The sequence below is a fragment of the Condylostylus longicornis genome, unplaced genomic scaffold (genome assembly GCF_029603195.1).
Source record: "Condylostylus longicornis isolate FDR11 unplaced genomic scaffold, ASM2960319v2 ptg000020l, whole genome shotgun sequence".
NCBI classification, from domain to species: domain Eukaryota; kingdom Metazoa; phylum Arthropoda; class Insecta; order Diptera; family Dolichopodidae; genus Condylostylus; species Condylostylus longicornis.
Window position 1 is genome coordinate 1,370,621 of NW_026577989.1, and position 18,622 is coordinate 1,389,242.

The 18,622-nt window shown below is 23.2% G+C and overlaps 1 protein-coding gene across 1 annotated transcript in view; it reads left to right on the top strand.

The window, feature by feature from the left end:
• Positions 1-18,622, top strand: part of LOC129606636 (nephrin) — a 504,217-nt gene that overhangs the window by 320,112 nt on the left and 165,483 nt on the right. Inside the window, exons 6-7 of the mRNA XM_055517050.1 lie at positions 1,555-1,691; positions 17,341-17,508. Of these exons, the coding sequence (XP_055373025.1) occupies positions 1,555-1,691; positions 17,341-17,508 (305 nt within the window). The remainder of the gene's footprint in view (positions 1-1,554; positions 1,692-17,340; positions 17,509-18,622) is intronic.

The window sequence follows — 18,622 nt, forward strand, 5'->3', positions numbered from 1 at the left end:
TCGTTACTAACTTCTTATATACGCAAAGACAGGCAAATTTCCATTCTTTTCCAATTATTTTATTAATTATACTCAAATTAACACTAAATATATTTTCTCATTATGATTATTTAATGTTATTCCTCCTATTAACGTAAATTAACGGGAAGTAGTAATACAAGGGCATTTTTATATAAAAAATTTAAAATAAGTCCAAATGCAATTAAATGAAATTGAAATGCAAACTGTAGTTAATATTTTAAACACTTGAATTCAATTTGAATTTTTTTATTTAAAAAAAAAAATAAGTCTTTGTTCTTTAATGCGATAATAAAATAATAATTAATTTTTGAATCACTCTTTTGACATTCACCGACCATACTAAAGAAGCCTTTAAAATTTCATAAAAATTACAAAACTTATTTTACCAACTATTTCAATTCAAAAATTTTTGAATAAATTGTAAAAATGCAATTATATTTTATTTTATTATTTTTATTATTTTTTTTTCCCTAACTTTAATGAATTAACAATAAACTTAATTGTAAACCAAACAAATTGTAAATTATTTCTACTAAATATTTTAAAAATAAATTTTTACTTATATTTAGTTTTCTTTTTGTTTTGTTGCTCTTTGGCTGACACAGAACTAAAATTACTTTTATTCAAAAAAAAAAAATTAAATTATATACTAAATATATGAAATAATAACAATAATAATGAAAAAACACAATTTTCATATATTTTAGAAACTTTTTTTGTGCAATTAAAAGAAACTTTACCAAATAATCTGAGATACAATTAAAAAAAATAAAATTCATTTTAAAATAGAATTAAATTCAAATGAAACAAAAAAACAAAAAAAAATTTCCTAAATATTTTATACACTTTCCCCCCCCCCCCCCCTTTTTCATTTCTGAGAAAAGTTAATGCAATAAAACCAAAAATAAATTTGATTCACCAAATTTTGTGGTGAATCTTTTTTTTTATATTTTGTTTTGTCCACAGTTACAAAAAAAAAAATAAAAATAAAAATCCTTTTCTCCACATATATCTTCTCTTTCCCTCTCTCTCTCTCTCTCTCTCTTTTCACCTCTCTCCGTATCCTCTCATGATCGTATATTATTTTATTCAAATTAATATTCGAAAATTTATCTAAACTTGTATAACACAAAAAAAAAAATAAAAATAAAAATAAAAATTAAAAGTTCCAAACACAAAACCAAAAAAAAAAAAAAGAATAAATAAAAAATGATACCTTGTAAAGTCCCTTTCATTCTATATAGGGAAAACTCTAATAAATTTAAGTAGGCGCCTAAGGATCTGTTTTTATATCGTACTTTATTCACATTTATTTTCAACAGCAAAAAAAAAAAAAAAATTTTTTTTTCTTTGTCTGTGAATATTTTCTAACCATTTTTTTTTTTCTCTTTTACTTCAAAACATTTCTATAATTGTTTACATTTCTACATAAAAATAATTCATATATACATACATTTATAATGGTGTACATTAATATACATAACGATAATAAAATTTTAATTTTTTTTTTTTTTGTGCTTTTTATTATTACAGAACAAGTGGAAGACTATCTGAAAATATTTATAAATTTGTTGCTGAACCAAGTCACAATAAAAAAATATTCAGGTGTGAAGCAAACAATGTTATGTCACCAAAACCTTTAAGTGCTGAAGTAGAGTTAACAGTTTTATGTAAGTATTATATTTATAAGTAACGTGGAAACACAAAAAAAACAAAATCTAAATGAAAGTGTGTAAAAAATGAAAAAGAATAACAAAAACGAAGAAACCATTGAAAGGAATAGAATTGAGTTAGATAGAAACCAGGAAAAAAAAATTTGGAAAAATTTTTACATAATTTACTTGAAAAAAAAAATATGAAAATAAAGTACTAAAATATTTTTTTTTTTCTGCAACATTTAAAGGAATTTAATTAAAATGTCTTGTCATTTTTTTACTTATTTTATATTCACGTTAGACTTTCGGTTTCTATTAATTTTTTGGATTCGTTCGATATATTTTCAGTTGATATTTTAATTTTTGTATTCTAAGCTTCTCAAATTTTTACAATTTTTTTATATCTTTCTGCTTTATAATTTATTCTCTTTTTTTTTTTAACAATTCTGTTCATTCTAACTTCGAAATATTTTGAAAATTATCACTCACTTTCTCTTTTCTGAGTAAGCCTTTAAGAAATTAAAATTTTGTGTTTTAGGTATCGGAAATCACCAGTAATGGGTTAAACACATATTTTGCATGTTGCATTAGGTCTTAAAATATTTTAAAATATTGAAGTAGTTTCACACATATTTTAAATTTTCCCTTTTATTATTGTATAATTAAGTACCACACGTTGAATTAAGAGTAAAGCTTAGTTTTCTAAATGAACTTAAATTTTTAAAGCAAATTGAATGAATAATTTCAAACTAATCATAAAATATGTATCTAGAAATCGTTTTTATATTTTAATATCTGAATATCCTTGTATACTTTCGAAAAAATAACAGAATTTACTTTAAAAAAAAAAAAGAAAATTATAAGGTTAATCAAGAATATTTAAGATACACGTGCGCTCACATGAGTGTAAATAAATTCATTAAATTACTTGAGTTTTTCAAAGGATTGTTTTTAAGTTTTCAAAATTTTTTTTTATTATTTATTTTTTGCTTCCGAAATTAATATTCTCTTGATTAAGTTCTGAAAAAGGAACATGCATGTGTGTAACTGTATGGTTTTTTATTAAACTGGAAACACAAACAAATCATATCAATCAAAAGAAAAATATCAAATAAGAAAAAAAAAAAAAAATCAATTGAATTTTAATTTAAAATGTTGAAATCCTCAAGAAAATTATGTTTAGCTAGAATATAAGAGTACAATTAAATTAAATATGAAATAATTTGAAAAATTTTCTTTTTTGTTTTTCTTGTTTGTGCTTAATAAATAAATTTTTCTTAAATTAATAAAAAAAATTTATAAATTTATGAAATTCTTTTTTTGTAAAATAGATTTTTTAAAATTGATAAATAAAAAAATAGCAATATTTTACGAAAAAAAAAATAATAATAATAATAATTTGCGATCCTTTTGATTATCAAGATTCACAACCCCTGACTTACATAACATCTCTCCTCCTTTGTTTCTCTTTTATCACTTTATACATTTTTGATTGAAATATTTTGTATGTATACCTGGTGTTAGTTACCATATTAATCCCATTGAAAATTCTATATAAGATTTCATTCTTTTTCACTTTATTGTTGCCCTGTGTTGCTCTCATACTGAATCTGTTATCCTTTTTTGTTTTCATTTCTTTGTTTTTTGTTGTTTTTTTATTCTTCTCTTAAAAATATTATTATAACGATGAAATTGCTATTCATATATTTTTTTTTTCTACACAAAATCATATTATACAAAATTCTATACATATTTCTATTTTGATCGTGTAGTAATACTGGTTACTTTTCAAGGACCTTTCCGAAAAAAAAGAAAAAAAATTGAAATGAAAATAAATAAAAAAACGAAAACGAAAAAAAATAAAACAAAAAAAAAAATAGAAAAATATGATAATTTTTTTCAAGAGTTTAAAAGGTTTACCAAGGATAAAAATCAAACGAAAGAACAGGAATGAAAAACAAAAATAAAAAAAAAACAACAAAAATAGAAAAAGAAATGAAAAAATATTTATACTCTCATATTACAAGATGTAAAATGAATAAATGAAGTCATGCCTAGAGGGAAAATAATATAGAAACAAACAACAACAATAAGAGCAGCAGCAGCAGCAGCAGTAATAGTTACATTTACAACAATAAGGATAACACGTTTAAAAACATAAGAATTTTAAGATAGAAAAATTACAAAAACATCATATTAGACAAAAGTATAGAGCAAAGAAGCTCCAACAAAACAAAAATTAAGAGAGAAACAATCCCAAAATAGATCATTTATGAGTTTTGCTCTTCTTTTAATTTTCTTTGTTTCAAAAAAAAAAAAGGACATTCTTTTGCCTTGATTTAGAAATATGCAACAACAAAATGATAGAAAAAATAGAAAAAAGAAATTATGTATAATGTATCGTTGTTTAATATAAAAGCAAAAAAAAAGAAAAGAGAAAGCAAAACAAAAAGAAGAGATTTTGAATTTTTTGCATATATATATATATAGATCATTTATCAACATGTTGTTTTCATGAGGGTCAAATTTAGTATAAAATATATTTTTAATTTCATATAACATATACCTAAAAATCTATACAGGATGAGCCACGCTTTAACCTTCACTTAATATTAAAGTTACAATATTAGTAAAATTTTATGAAATCAATCAGAAAATATTTATCTGAACATAAAACTATATATATATATATATATATATATATATATATATATATGAATTCTATGTATAATTATAGACATACCTAATTATTAAAAATATGTACATTTTTATCGAAATAAAAGCCTACGATATACGTCTATATTTTATATATTATTCAAACACGTGTGCGCATTTTCAAGAACAATTTGTACATAATATGTACATATATTTCATAAAATATTTAATTATACATTTTTTTAGACATACACTTTTTTTTAGACATACTTTACTTACTTGAAATGAAATAATTAAAAAATATAAGGACATATTCCTTTTTTTCTTGTCTACATTACTCAATCATGCTGAATTTATCTATTAATTAATACTACAATTAAATATTTAATATAGATATAGAAGTATATAATTGATAGACCTGGTAAATACTTGTGCAAGTTCATAGACCTCGTAATTATATATGTATATATATGTCTGGATAAGATGGAAAGTTCTACTTTTGTAATAATTTTTGTGCTCACTTGAATTTTTTCTTTAATAATTTTTTCCTCTATCATATAAGATTTCTTACTGAAATTGAAGAAACTTTTACGAACCTGAGTAACTACCATTTTGCAATTTCAAATTCAATTGCTTTTATATTTTAATTTTTGCATTCTAAGCTTCTCAAATTTTTACAAATTTACTCTATTATTGTATAATATCTCTCGATTTTTATTATATTATATTTCTACGATAAAAACCATTATACTTATATTAATTAATTTAATACAACGAAAAAAATATTGGAAATTAATACTACACCTAAATATTTATAAGCACGATTAAGTTTTACTTTTTTTTCAAATAAACCTTTCTTTCTTTTTTTTTGTAATTAATACATAATATTGTTTTGAAGGCAACCAATTTAGAATTATATAGATTTCGTTTTTTAGATTATTGAAATCACTTCACTGAATTATTTTTTTCAATTAAATAAATCTTATTTCTTACTAATTATTGGAATGAATAGATTATGTAATAACATAAAAATATTAGAGATTCTATAGTGTTTACTGAGAAATCAAATGATCAAAGAATTTAATTAGCTATCTCTTATGAATCTATAAAAATATTTGAAAACAATTTTATTAAAATATTTTTATTCAATCAATTTAATTTATTTAAATTCGCTTATTTTATTTTAAATTCAATTTGATTAGTTATAAATAAATTAATATATATTATATACCGCTCATAAAACAATTATATTATGTGTTATACTATTGGATTCTCTGTAGTACACGACTTGGTGTTCTTGTTATTGAAAAATTATAAGTTGGATTTATAAGCCTTGCGTACAGATTCGTATATATACTAGAGTAGGTAGTATTCTTAAAAATTTATTGAAATCATCCTGTATTTTTTAAGTAGAATTTAGTTATCTTGAATTATAGATTAAATAAATATATTTATAAAATATACAGGCATATATACATATTAGATAAATATATACTTGTACGTAAAATCCTTATTTTTTTTTTAAATAATATTTTCAATAAACAAGATATATAACATTGTGTGTTTATCATATATGCATACACATAATATATGTGTTACATAATATGTATGAAAACATGTAGTCAAAGGTGCATTATTAAGATGATAGAGAAAAAAATAATATATTTTTTAACAAAAAACAAAAAAGGATTTAAGGATTTTTTTCTTAACAACATTCTCTCATTTTTATAAAATCATTATTCACTATTTAGAATATATTTAAAATTTTTTAAGAACTTCCTTTTTACGGACCACATTTCATACCATAAGGAAGGTTATGTGATGGCCTCAAATTTTGGAGGTTGAATTATTGCCAGAAATGCCTTTCTCCACGCTAGGGATTTATATGCGTTTCTCCATGTAAATAAACTTTTTTTTGAGAGATGTATGTCTATCTGTTGGTACAAAATATTTTATATTTATTTGGCCAAAAATTAAATAATTATAAAACACTTTGCTACTAATTTTTTAGTCCTACTTGGGTCTTTCAACTTTGACGGCCATCTCTAAATGAAAAATTTCAATACACTCAACAAAAATTCTCAACAAAAATATTGAAGTTATACTTAACAACTTGTGCCACATTATGCGTATATCTCACTTATTGACGCATGGTTGCAAACAAAATCGAAACAGAAGTGCTTTCTTTATAAATGTTCAAAATTCCTGATATTAAGAATTTTGATATTCCTGATTGCTTCTTGTCTACATGAAAATCAATTTTAAATGTTCCCCCATCATTATTTATATAAAAATATTTAAGGAGCACACATACACGTATACATACTTAAAATATAGCATAATTATAAAAGTATCCTATAATTAACCTCAGATTATATAATAAAATGGAACAAAATAGGAAAAAAGAAAAAAAAACAATCAAATTATTGTCATTATACGAGTTTCTTTTTCCTTAAATTTCTTTTTATTGTTTTGACAATAATAATAAGAATACAAATTTCACTCTTTTCATCAGAATAACGTACTCCATAGCAACGTTATTAAAGAAGAATACAAGAATAATTATTACAGCAAATAATATTGTTAAAGAACATTTTTCTATATATACATATGAGACACTTTTAAAGATTCCATTATTGTTAAAACAATAAAATATCATGAATTTTGTATTTAATTATAATACGTTTATATAATATGATTACTATTATTTTATTACACAACTTCTCAAACAAGGATAATTTTGACTTTTAAGACACTTTTGTTCTGTAATTATACCTAATAGCATATAATTTATGAAATATTTTGAAAGTGTCACAAAATTTTGATATGAGTAAAAATGGAACTGCCAAAGTGGAACTGCGTATCTGTCCCTTCCCGCTACTTATTTGAACCAGCTCGGACTCCTCACAAATCGGTTAAGATCCCGAAAATTTACATTCGCTAAGTCTGTAGCCTATCCAAAACAAAACCGAAAAGTTTGCCAACGACGGAAATGAGCATAGTAGGTGAGTCACCGTTTTCTCTCTCTCTTCACCACAGCTACTTCTACAGACACTGCGTGGGGGGCGGCCCATCCTTCTTGCATGTTCGCCAATCAGTTAATGTCCGTGAGAACCCCTATTACAATTCCGATATCCTGCCGCTGGAGAGATATCAGGTCCCTTGCGCAACGCAAGTTTAGCTTTAGCCACACCTTCTTCACCGCATCACACAATGTTCCATTTGCCCACCTGAGGTTGGTGCGCTCTACTGCCGTTCTACTCTACTTTAGGTTCTTCTTAGCTAAGAATTATTATATAAGAATTCCCATATTTAAATCAAATATGATGTAATATCAATGTAAATAATTAAATTTTATAATTTTCAAAAATTGCTTTCAATCTATAAAATTATTGAAAATAATAATTAAATCAATTGAGAACCAGTTTTTAAATAAAAACATTGTAGAATCAAGTGAATTTTCAGTTGAAAAATAATATCTCTTAAATTATTTTATAAAGTTAAATTGCTTGTAATGAAAAAGTTGACATTTTATATTACATAATATTTAATATACTTGCATTATGTAAGTATTGTATATATTATATATTAAGTATTTCACAGTATTATGTGAGTAATCATGCAATATTGATATTAATGTACAAAATATGTCCTTGAAATATTTTTTAAACTAGAGGAAGACACAAGTACAAAATAACATAAAAAATACATTAACACAATCATATTATACACAGATTTTCTCCCTATACTTTTTCTTAACTCTCTTTTCCAAAATTAATATTCAAATGCATATTTTCACAAAGGATTTGTATGTTTAATTATAGGCCAATCAATATACATAAGAATTATACTATTATACTTAAAATTAATTATTTATTTTTACCCTTAGTTTTAAATTGTCTTTTAATATTTAACAAAAAATATATATATATGATTGAAATAATTATAAGTTGAAAAGCACTAATCATTCAGCATTATTAAAATTATTCAGTGAAATGTAATGTATACAATTAAATATAACAAGTGATTTCGAAACACCTTTAAAATATGTCATAGAAAAAAGGTAGTGAGAAAATTAATTAAAATTAAATTTAAAATTAAAATTAATAGGCAACTATTAAAGAAATAATTCAGGATGAATTAAGAATTTCTTACACAAATAAACAAATATACATTTATAAAATTATACAAAAGTAAATTTAAAAATTCTTAAAGTAAATGTTTCATATAGAATAAAAATTTTTTGTATAATTCCAATTTTATAATATTAGGAAGGCATATTCAAAATATAAAGGGGAATTTAGCCCCAAAATAAAAAGGAAAGAAACATTCTATAAACAGTTTAAAATCTAGAGAACTGTGAAAAGTATTATATTCCACCCTTCCACCCAAAAATAACAAAATCCTACCAACCATAAAAATCACAATAAAAATTAACAAAACGATTTGTTTTCGAAACAAGAAAAAGAATTTTAAAGACTGTTTTCTCTTCTCATATTTAAATTTTTTCCAAATTATACTCATATACTCTAGTGTTGTATTAAGATTTTTTATTATTTTTTTTTCTGGAGAAAGGAAAGAATTTAACACTACCATAGTAACATAGAACAATTATTTTACATATAAAATATAAAAGCCATGCTGATTTTCTTTTGTCATTTTCATATTTTCTAAAAACCATTGACAAACAGTTATTATTTAAATTAAGAGAAAGGGTAAAAACCAAAGTTTTATTTTTTTTTTTATATTTGAAGGGGGATGGGTTGTGGAATAGCATATCAAGATTTCTTGCTTATTATCTTTGTACATATTTATTTCAATTCATATTTATTTTTTTTTATAATAGACCATTTAAAAGGGTAAAATTTTTGTAATTTTGTTTTTTCTTTGCGCCTTATCTCAATTATTGTATGAATAGACAATATTATTATATATTTAAAGATGTACCTATTACGTTTTTGAGTATGAAGAACCCCCAACAAACAAATGAAGTCTCATTATAAGAGGCGGGAGTAAATTTTAATTTTACTTTGTTTTTACAGACGGTATACCAAACGGATGGAAATGTGCGTCTGTATTTTGTCTTTTGTGTTGTTTTTTATATTTCCTTTTTTTTGTTATTGTTGTCGTTTATTGTCTCTCAAATTTTTCATTATTATTTTAACTTTTATTTACTTCAAAAGTATTAAAAAAGAATTTTTCTTTTACTCGTTTTCATCTTTTTCTTACAATTTTTCCTCTTTTTTTTATACGATTTTTTCAAATTCTTTTTTTATCGTAATTCAAGATGAAGAAATAGTAAATTGTAAATGATTTTGTACAACAAAAAATAAATGTTAACGTTTGTGCTGTTGTTTGCCTGCTCACAGTTTAAGAATTTTACCAAAAAAATTGTTAATCTTTGAAATTAAAATGGTTTTTTTTTTTTCGCTTTTTTCTTACATATTTTAAAAGATTTCAAGAAAAACGTAATTTTGTAAGGAAGGGAACTGTTTTTATTTAGATTAAGTTGCCTGCATTTATTTTGTATCAGTACATTTAATAATATAAAAAATTAAATTTGTCTGTGTGTATAACATGTTTGTCAAGGTTAACAGCCCGGTCGTGTGTTTCGCTATTTTATTCGGCAAGTGAAAAGAAAGTGAGTAACTATCATATACTTGCATAACGTAATTTTCAAGTGACAAGATTTATTAGGTTTTACGTATCTCGTTTTTTTTTTCTAAAATGGATACTTTATTATTCACATTGTTTTAAAAGCTAAGACATTTAGTTGATAATTTGAGAAAAATACAAAACTTCAATTGAAAAAATGGGTAATTTTATTGGAAAAATCAAATATCCATTAGAAAAACGGAGAATTCTGATTTGAAAGTGAATAGAAAGTGCGAAGAAAAAGTGAAATACGCGATTAAGGTGTAAAAAATTGTCAATCGGTATGTCAATAATTGTACCAAATTTTCAGAGTGTTAATAATTGTTCCCTTTCAACAGTAACAGTCTTTTAGCATTATTATAAAGTAGGTATTAATAATTTTGCAATAAACAAGATTGTTTAATTCCTAATACTATTAAGTCATGAATTTTTGGTCTAAAACTAGCAAATTTTTCAAAACAAATTATTATATGAATGAGAAATTGTTAAATTAAGGCAAATTTATTAATAATACAGAACACGCGACTAAACAAAAGAAAAAAATTTTAATTACTTCCAACTCGAGTTAATTATCAGGTCTAAAGTGAATTGCTTTCAAAATATCAAATTATTTTGGTGAGAAATTAAAATTCACACTTTACATTTTTACAATTTATAAAAGAAAATATGAAATACGGTAGTTATACACATTTCGGAAATTTTCCAATATTCTCATAAATTAGTTAATATCCTGCTTTAATAATGAACTATTATGGTCAGTCTATTTTCTTTTAAAATACTGTCTGTCTACACATTTGAAATTTCTCGTTTTTAAAGTTGATAATAGGATTTTTTTCTTGTCGACTTCCGTTTTTTTTTTTTTCCTTTCACTTAATTTCTTCTTATTGTTATTTTTTGTGCTTAGGTTGTCTACGAGCAGCACAAAAAAAAAAAAACAAAAATTAATAATGAATTTTTCATCTTTTTTTTTTCTTTTACATATTTTTTTTTTTTTTTTTTTCGTTTTAATTTTCAAAGAAGCTTAAAAGGAGTAAAAAGATTGCATTGTACAATAATGTAGACACGACGTTTAAAAAAATAAAGTAAAAAAAAAAAATGAACTTCAAAATAAGAGAAAAGAAAAATGAAATTGAATGAAATTGCATAAAAATTTTCTGCGGATGTTTGAAGATGAAAAAAATTTAATGTGAAAAGCTAGAAATTGTATGCTTTTCATTTTTTATTATTTCTGAACGCTTTTAACCCTCTTAGAATGTATATAAATAAGTACGTACAACAATAGAAAATATACGAACACAAAAAATTTGAAAGGGGGGGGGGGGGGGGGCGGCGGAGGGGAGTGATGGAAATGTACAAAGATAGAAAGCAATTTAGGCCAATTTATTTATTGCATGCCTTTAAGTGATGAAATATTGTTACCATTCAAAATTTTATATTGCAGAAAATTGCTATTTTTTCTTTATATATGTATATACAAGCTATAAAAGAAAAAAATTGAAAATTTTATTTTTGACTTCACAAAGGACACCGGATGTTACTTAAATTTCACGATTAAATTTGTTTTTTTTTTTTTTTTTGTCATAGTTTTTATACTCTTCTCAAATACAATTTGAAAAATTCAACCATATACAATTGTTTTTTTATGAATGGAATCCATAGAGTTCTTTTCAAATTTTGAATTTTATACTATATTTTCTTTCCCCATTATTTAATTTTCTTTTGATAAAAGTTATATTTTAAATTTTATGATTATTATAAATAATTCAATTTATATTTATAAAATAAATTTTTTTTTTTAAAATATTGTACTTCATAATTCAATACATTTAACACAATTTCTACATTATAAGTAAAAATACAAAAGTTATCATTAAATTGATATAATAATATAATATGTACATTAATATTCATCCTGCATATATGCAAAGAACATAGAATTTATCTTATAATAATAAAGTTTTTTGTTATACTTAACATTTTAATATAATTTGGAGTAGCTATTTTCCAATACAATATATAAAGTGAAATAACCATATTTGAAAAAAAAAAAAATAAAAATTTTATGAAATTTTTAAAAAAGAATTTGAAAAAGAATAAGTATGACGCCTCAGCATATGCAATATTTTGAATACAAAAGACAGCAGATAGAGAAAAAAGAAAACAAATACGTAACTAGCTATGTATTTGAAAAATATATTTTTTTTTTTTTTGTTATTTAAGTATCGTCCGAATTGTCAAAACTTTAACATGATAAACTTATTTGTATTTTCATTTTAAAATACAAAGAAGACCAACCCTCAAGTAGATAATTTTTAAGTGCTTTCTGTTCTCTTTTTTTTTTTTTCTAAATATTGTTAGAAAAATTTCTTATTTTAAAGAAAAAATTCAAATAAATTTTAAATTATGCAGAATTAAAATAAATACTTTTCTAAAAACTTATAAATATTAAAAGTTATATCCAAAAAAAAAAAAAGGACTTTTTTTTATTATATTTTATATAATATTTTCTTTCTTAAATGACAATATTCATTTTATCTAATCCCAAGTTTCTGGAATTCCTATATATTTTAAATTTTAGAATGAAAAATTGTTTGATTTCATATTGTTTGTGAATTTATTTTAAACGAGAAAAAATGGAGTTGACCATGTCAACTCTTTGATATCCATACGAATTTTGAACGAGTATGCCCTATCTGATTATGGGACAGTCTACAACTTTAAGTTACCGTATTACAATATTAATTTATGCAAAATTTCAGTCGTGTTATTTTAATAGTTTCTAAGATGTGATCAAAAAATCGAGAACCCAAGAACTTTCAATGATTTTTATTAAATTTCACAGTCTCAATATTATATTTGCTTGTGCAAAATTTTGATATTCTAGCTTCTTTTGAGATGTGGTCAAATTGCTTTTGAAGTTGTAGAACAGCTACCCGAATCACTTTCTCGATTAAACCCAATTTAAATAGGGTTCCGGCATTTACTGTTTACAATTTCTTTTTGAGATATCGCTAGAACGAAAGAATGGACAGACGGACGGACAGAGGAACGAACGAACGGACGGGCAGAGGAACAACGAACGGATGGATAGACACACGACTTTAGATAGACACATAACATTATTTCTTAGCGTTACAAACTGTAGGGCAAGTTTATTATACCTTTCGAACATACGTTCGTACGGTTATAAAAAGCATACGAGTATCATTATATTTTATAATAAAGAATGTCGAATATTTTACAAAAAAAATATTGCACTACAATTTAAAAATAAAACTCTTTAAGAAGAAGTAAAATTTTAGCAAGAAGTAAAATTTAGTTAAGGTAAAATATAATAAGTATGATTACAATTTTATAATATTTCGATAAACTGTAGATTTTGGATAAAGTTAGAGCAAAAAATGAAAGAAAGAGATTAAATGAAGAAGACTTTTGTTTCGAGTTTCATTTTGAATAATTGTTCTGAATGAATTCTATATAACTTTTGAAAAAATACGGATATTATTTTCAATTGATAGTCACAAAATGCAATATTTAATGTGAATTTAAAATTTCTTTTTTCAAATCATACTCATATTATATTGAGTTTAAAATTTAGAAAAAAAGTTTTGGAATATATTAAATGAAATACTGAAAGAACTCAAAGTAGCTATACCTCAAATAATTTTACATTGGAATTTTTCCTCGGAAAAACATTGACATAATTTCAATATACTAAATATACCTAAAAATTTAGGCTTTTTTACGGTGACAAAATCAATTAATTTTTAATAACACTAATATCGAACAGTATAATAATATCCTAATAATATTTTCTATATATTACGATATATATAATATTTAAATATATATGTATGTGCTATAAATTATTAATATTAAAACCAAAAATATGAGGTTTTCAGTTTTCTTTTTTATGGAATCGGAGAAATGTCATATACATACATAAATTTTTGAATTCAAACCCATTTGCAGTGGTTTTCTTTGAAATGCTCTTTGAAATACTGATTTTTTTTTTTTTATAAAATAAGGATAAGTACATACCATATATTAACATATTGTATACATATATTAATATATGTACATATCAATTTACTTCATAAAGTTTGATATTGTATAATATTAAGTGTCGTTATATATTATTATAATCTCTTTATCTATATGTATATATACTTCCTGTACTGGACCCAAAATTCTTTATCATAACGGAATGTCATTGCATATACACATAGATACGCATTTACTTACATACTTATAAATGTAGACAGTCCATTTAAAGTTTCCTTTTTAAATTTTTCTTCGGATATGAAAACAAGGACATACATTTTATATCTTTGGCATGTATATATGAAAAAATATATTATTATAATATTATACATATGTATAAAAGATCAATAAAATATTTTTCAGTTTAAATTTTCAAAAACAAAAAAAAAAAAGATTTAAGAATAATAAAAAAAAAAAAAAACATAACACTATACTCTAAAAAGAAACATTTTTATCCTTGAGATTATGCCATAAGAGAAAAGGAAGGACAAAAAAAAAAGAATAAAATTCAAATTGAAAACAAATCTTAAAAAGTATATTGGCAATGTTTAGAGTACGTCCTGACCACAACATTTTGAAAAAAAAAAATTCTCTGTCAACCCAAGCGAAAATATAGAAATAACCTGTTTCCTGTTCAATATGTTGATAGATTCCAAAAAAAAAAAAAAACAAATAACAAAAATTGAAAACAATATAAAGGAAAAGTAGAAAAATAAAGGAAAACAACTTTAGAAAAATACCAATAAATAAATATTTTTCTTATGTATGAAAAAGTGATAAAAACATTGAAATATTATTTTTATTGAAAATTGAAAATGGAAAATGGAAAATGGAAAAACTATATATATAAAAAATTATAACGATTTTTTCTTAATAACGAAAAATTTACTTCACCTCCCATTGGAATTATTTTTACTCTTCCTACTCACACATACTTCTATTTTATGTAAACACGTTTTTCATAATACATGCATACATACATACGTACATCCGAGTACAGAAAGTCATTTTAATTTTGTAACTTGAAAAGTTTCTTTTTCTTGTTTTCTTTGATTTATTCTTTTCTTTTCAACTTTGCTTAAAAGGACATTTTGTTATATGAGATTTCCTTTCTTTTTTTTTCTAGTACTTGTTAATAAAAAAAAAAAATTTCCTCTTAAATGTTTATTTAATTTTTTTTTGGTTTCGAATGATGATTCATATATTTTACATATGTACATACATATATACTTAAAATTCAAAAAAGTTTTCCAAAAAAAAAAAAAGAAAAAATGAAAATTATAATTTACCAAAAAAAAAAATTTTTTTTTTTTTTTTGTTTGTATTTCATATGTGACACATGAGTGAAACTTATTTAACAAAGTTCTTTAAAATTATTTGATTTGAAATTTTTATTCTTTGATTGCTATGACATTTTTAAATTATTAATTTGCTAAAAATATTTATATAATAAACAAAATTTTATAAAAATTTTAAATTAAAATTATTTTAATTATTTTAGAAATAATAAGAAATGAGAATTGAGATAGAATTGACCGTGTCAATCCTGTGATACTCGTACGAATGAATGATTTTAAGTGCTGTGTATTAATTGCAACACTCTTCCATATATACTCCTGGTTTCTTATTCATTTATGCAAAATTTCAGTATAGTGATTTCAATAGATTTTATAATATATGACTTTCAAAGTTGAGTGGCAGTTACCCCTGCAAATCAAGAAATTTCAACTAGTTTTATCAAAAATATTGGAGCCCTAATAAAATATTTGCTTAGGAAAAATTTAAATACTGTATAGGTTTCATAATTTTTGAAATCCAGTCAAATAAATTTTAAAGTTGTATGGCAGTTACCACAAGAAGTCAAGAAATTTTTTGTTACCAAACAACACGATTTTTGTTACACAAAACAATCTCAATAATGTATTTGCTTGTGCGAAATTTTGATATTGTAGCTTCAATTATTCCTGAGATATTTAAATAGCTGTTAAAGCAGTAGAACAGCTATCCGAATCACTGTCTGGGTAACATCCAATTTACATAGAGTTTTTGAACCTGATATTATAAATCATTTGTGAAAATTTAGTGAGCTAAGCTTAATTAATTTTTGAAATATCACTGGAACGCACGGACAGCCGGCCAGGTAAACCGACAAGGTTAAATCGACTTAGAATTCGAAACTGATCAAAAACATACACTTATGTCTATAATATAGACCATTTTTTCTAGCGTCTGAGAACATATTTTCGTAAAGGTACAAGAATTTGACTTTACTGTAGATTAAAGATACGAAATTTTCTTATTCCTTTCATAATGCTTTTAAAAGTTTTCCAATAAAGTTATTTGAATACGAATTATGTTCATATATAATAACAAACCCTAAATAGATAACTGAACAAGCTTGTCATAATGGACAACTAGTTTCCTTGATTACTTATAATCTAACTTAACCAATACTGTAATTAGAAGTAATAAAATTTTATTAGTATAATAAAATTTTTAGAAGTGAATATTTTGCAATAAAAATTAAAGAAAATGCTCTTAATAAAAATATTCTAATATACCTCGTTAAATGCAATATACATTTTATATAAACTAAGGATTTGTAAAACGAAGTAGTGTTAAGATTATAAGAACTTATTGAATTATAAAAACATTTATATATGAAAAAAATTCCTTAAAATATCTCGGCTACATTGTGAGCCCCTTCGTCCTTTTCACTCTCTTATTTCCAAATTATCCACTTTTCTTTTAATTTATTGAAAGAACATACTAAGAAAACATAAGGATAAAAAAAATAAATAATGAAAATCACATAAATTTTCTTAAATCACTTTTACTTCTTTTTCAGTGCATTTTAAGGAAAACATATAAGAAAATTTAAAAAAAAAAATAAATAAAATTAAAATATAAAATTGAACTATTTTGAATATCGTTTAGCTAATATTTCAAAATTTTAAATTAATAAAGAAAAAAATAATCATATTCCTGTTCCTTAAAAGCATAAAATAAACAATAACAATAAGAGAACATGTCGACCTTTCACGACAGGATAAGTACTGGGAAAAGTGTGAAAAATATGAAAAATTAAACTTTTACCAATATTTTATCAAGAGGTTTTAAAAAAAAAAAAATACCTTTAAAAGGTTTTCCGTTTTTGTTTTCTTTTTCTTTTTTTTTTTTATAAAATATTAAAAATTTATCACTTATTTACTTTTTTTTCTCTCACTTGTCGTCCTTGTTTTTACTTATTTTTTTGTTTCGTTTTTGTTCTTTTATTAAAATTTCTTATTTTTTGTTTTTGTATCTTTAGTTGCTCCGGAACATGTGACGATAGCAGGACCATCTGAAGCTAGAGTTGGTGATATTGTAGCATTAACTTGTACAACAGAACCATCAAATCCACCAGCGGAAATTAAATGGATGGTTAACGGAAAAAATTTAAGGAATACTACTTCAAGAACAGTTGTTAGCCCACAAGGTATGTATATATGTACAATATATTTGTGGTATGAACGTAAATACTTTTATATATTCTTGTATGAGTCTTAGTTCCAATATACATTCTTTTTTTTTTATGTATGATTTATGTGTTTAGATTATGTTAGCGGAAAATAAGGACACGAAAAAAAAAAAAAATAATAAAAAAAAAAGTAAAAATTTGAACTATTTTAAATGCAAGTATTTTTCTCTTTTTCTCTTCTCATTTTTTTTTTTTTATTATCTTTTTCGTTTCTTTACTGATCTCCATTTATATAAACTTAATTCAATCCCCTTCTTTAAAGTATTATGCATATATAAATAGATATTACTTAAATATATTATATATATATATATATATATAACTTAGGTATAATGTAGTTAAAGTCAGTTAAGGATAAAATGAAAAAGGAAAAAATAAAAAATTAGAAAAAAAGTACGAGAAAAATAAAAAAAGAAAAAATATGTACATAAATCTGAGGATCATGCTTTTTTATGATAAGATAATCATGACAATGACATTAAATAAGGAGGTAAAATACAGTAAAGAAATGAGTTTTCCGAAGAAATACTCAGTATGCATAATATAAGCTTCTGTTATATTACACAAAAGCATTGAATTTATTAAAAACACACGCATATATAATATATAGCAAGAAATTATACTTAAAAAGATTATTATTATTACCCAGGAATAGAAATCATTATGTCCTTTTCCATTCTTCTATATTATTTGAATGTGCTCCCATGTTCCGGATGAACCGGATGAAAATAACATAACCAAAAAGAAATCATAGACAGTAATAAATTAAAAAGAAAATTATGGCTTTGATATTATAAGTATAAACTCGAAAAGAAAAGAAAACAAAAAAGACTAAGGACAAAAACGTGAAAAAAAAACAACAACAACAACAGCAAAAAACTAACAAAGAAAAGTAGAATTATACAGGCTGGTTATTAAGATCTTTTCCTTTAAGTAAAATTTAAATTTATTGTAATAAAAATGAAATTTCTCAAAATGATTTTTTTTTTTTATGCTCTCCGTTTTTCTTATTCTATATATATATACGGTAAAACATTAACAGTAAATCATGAAAAAAAAAAAAGAAAATCCT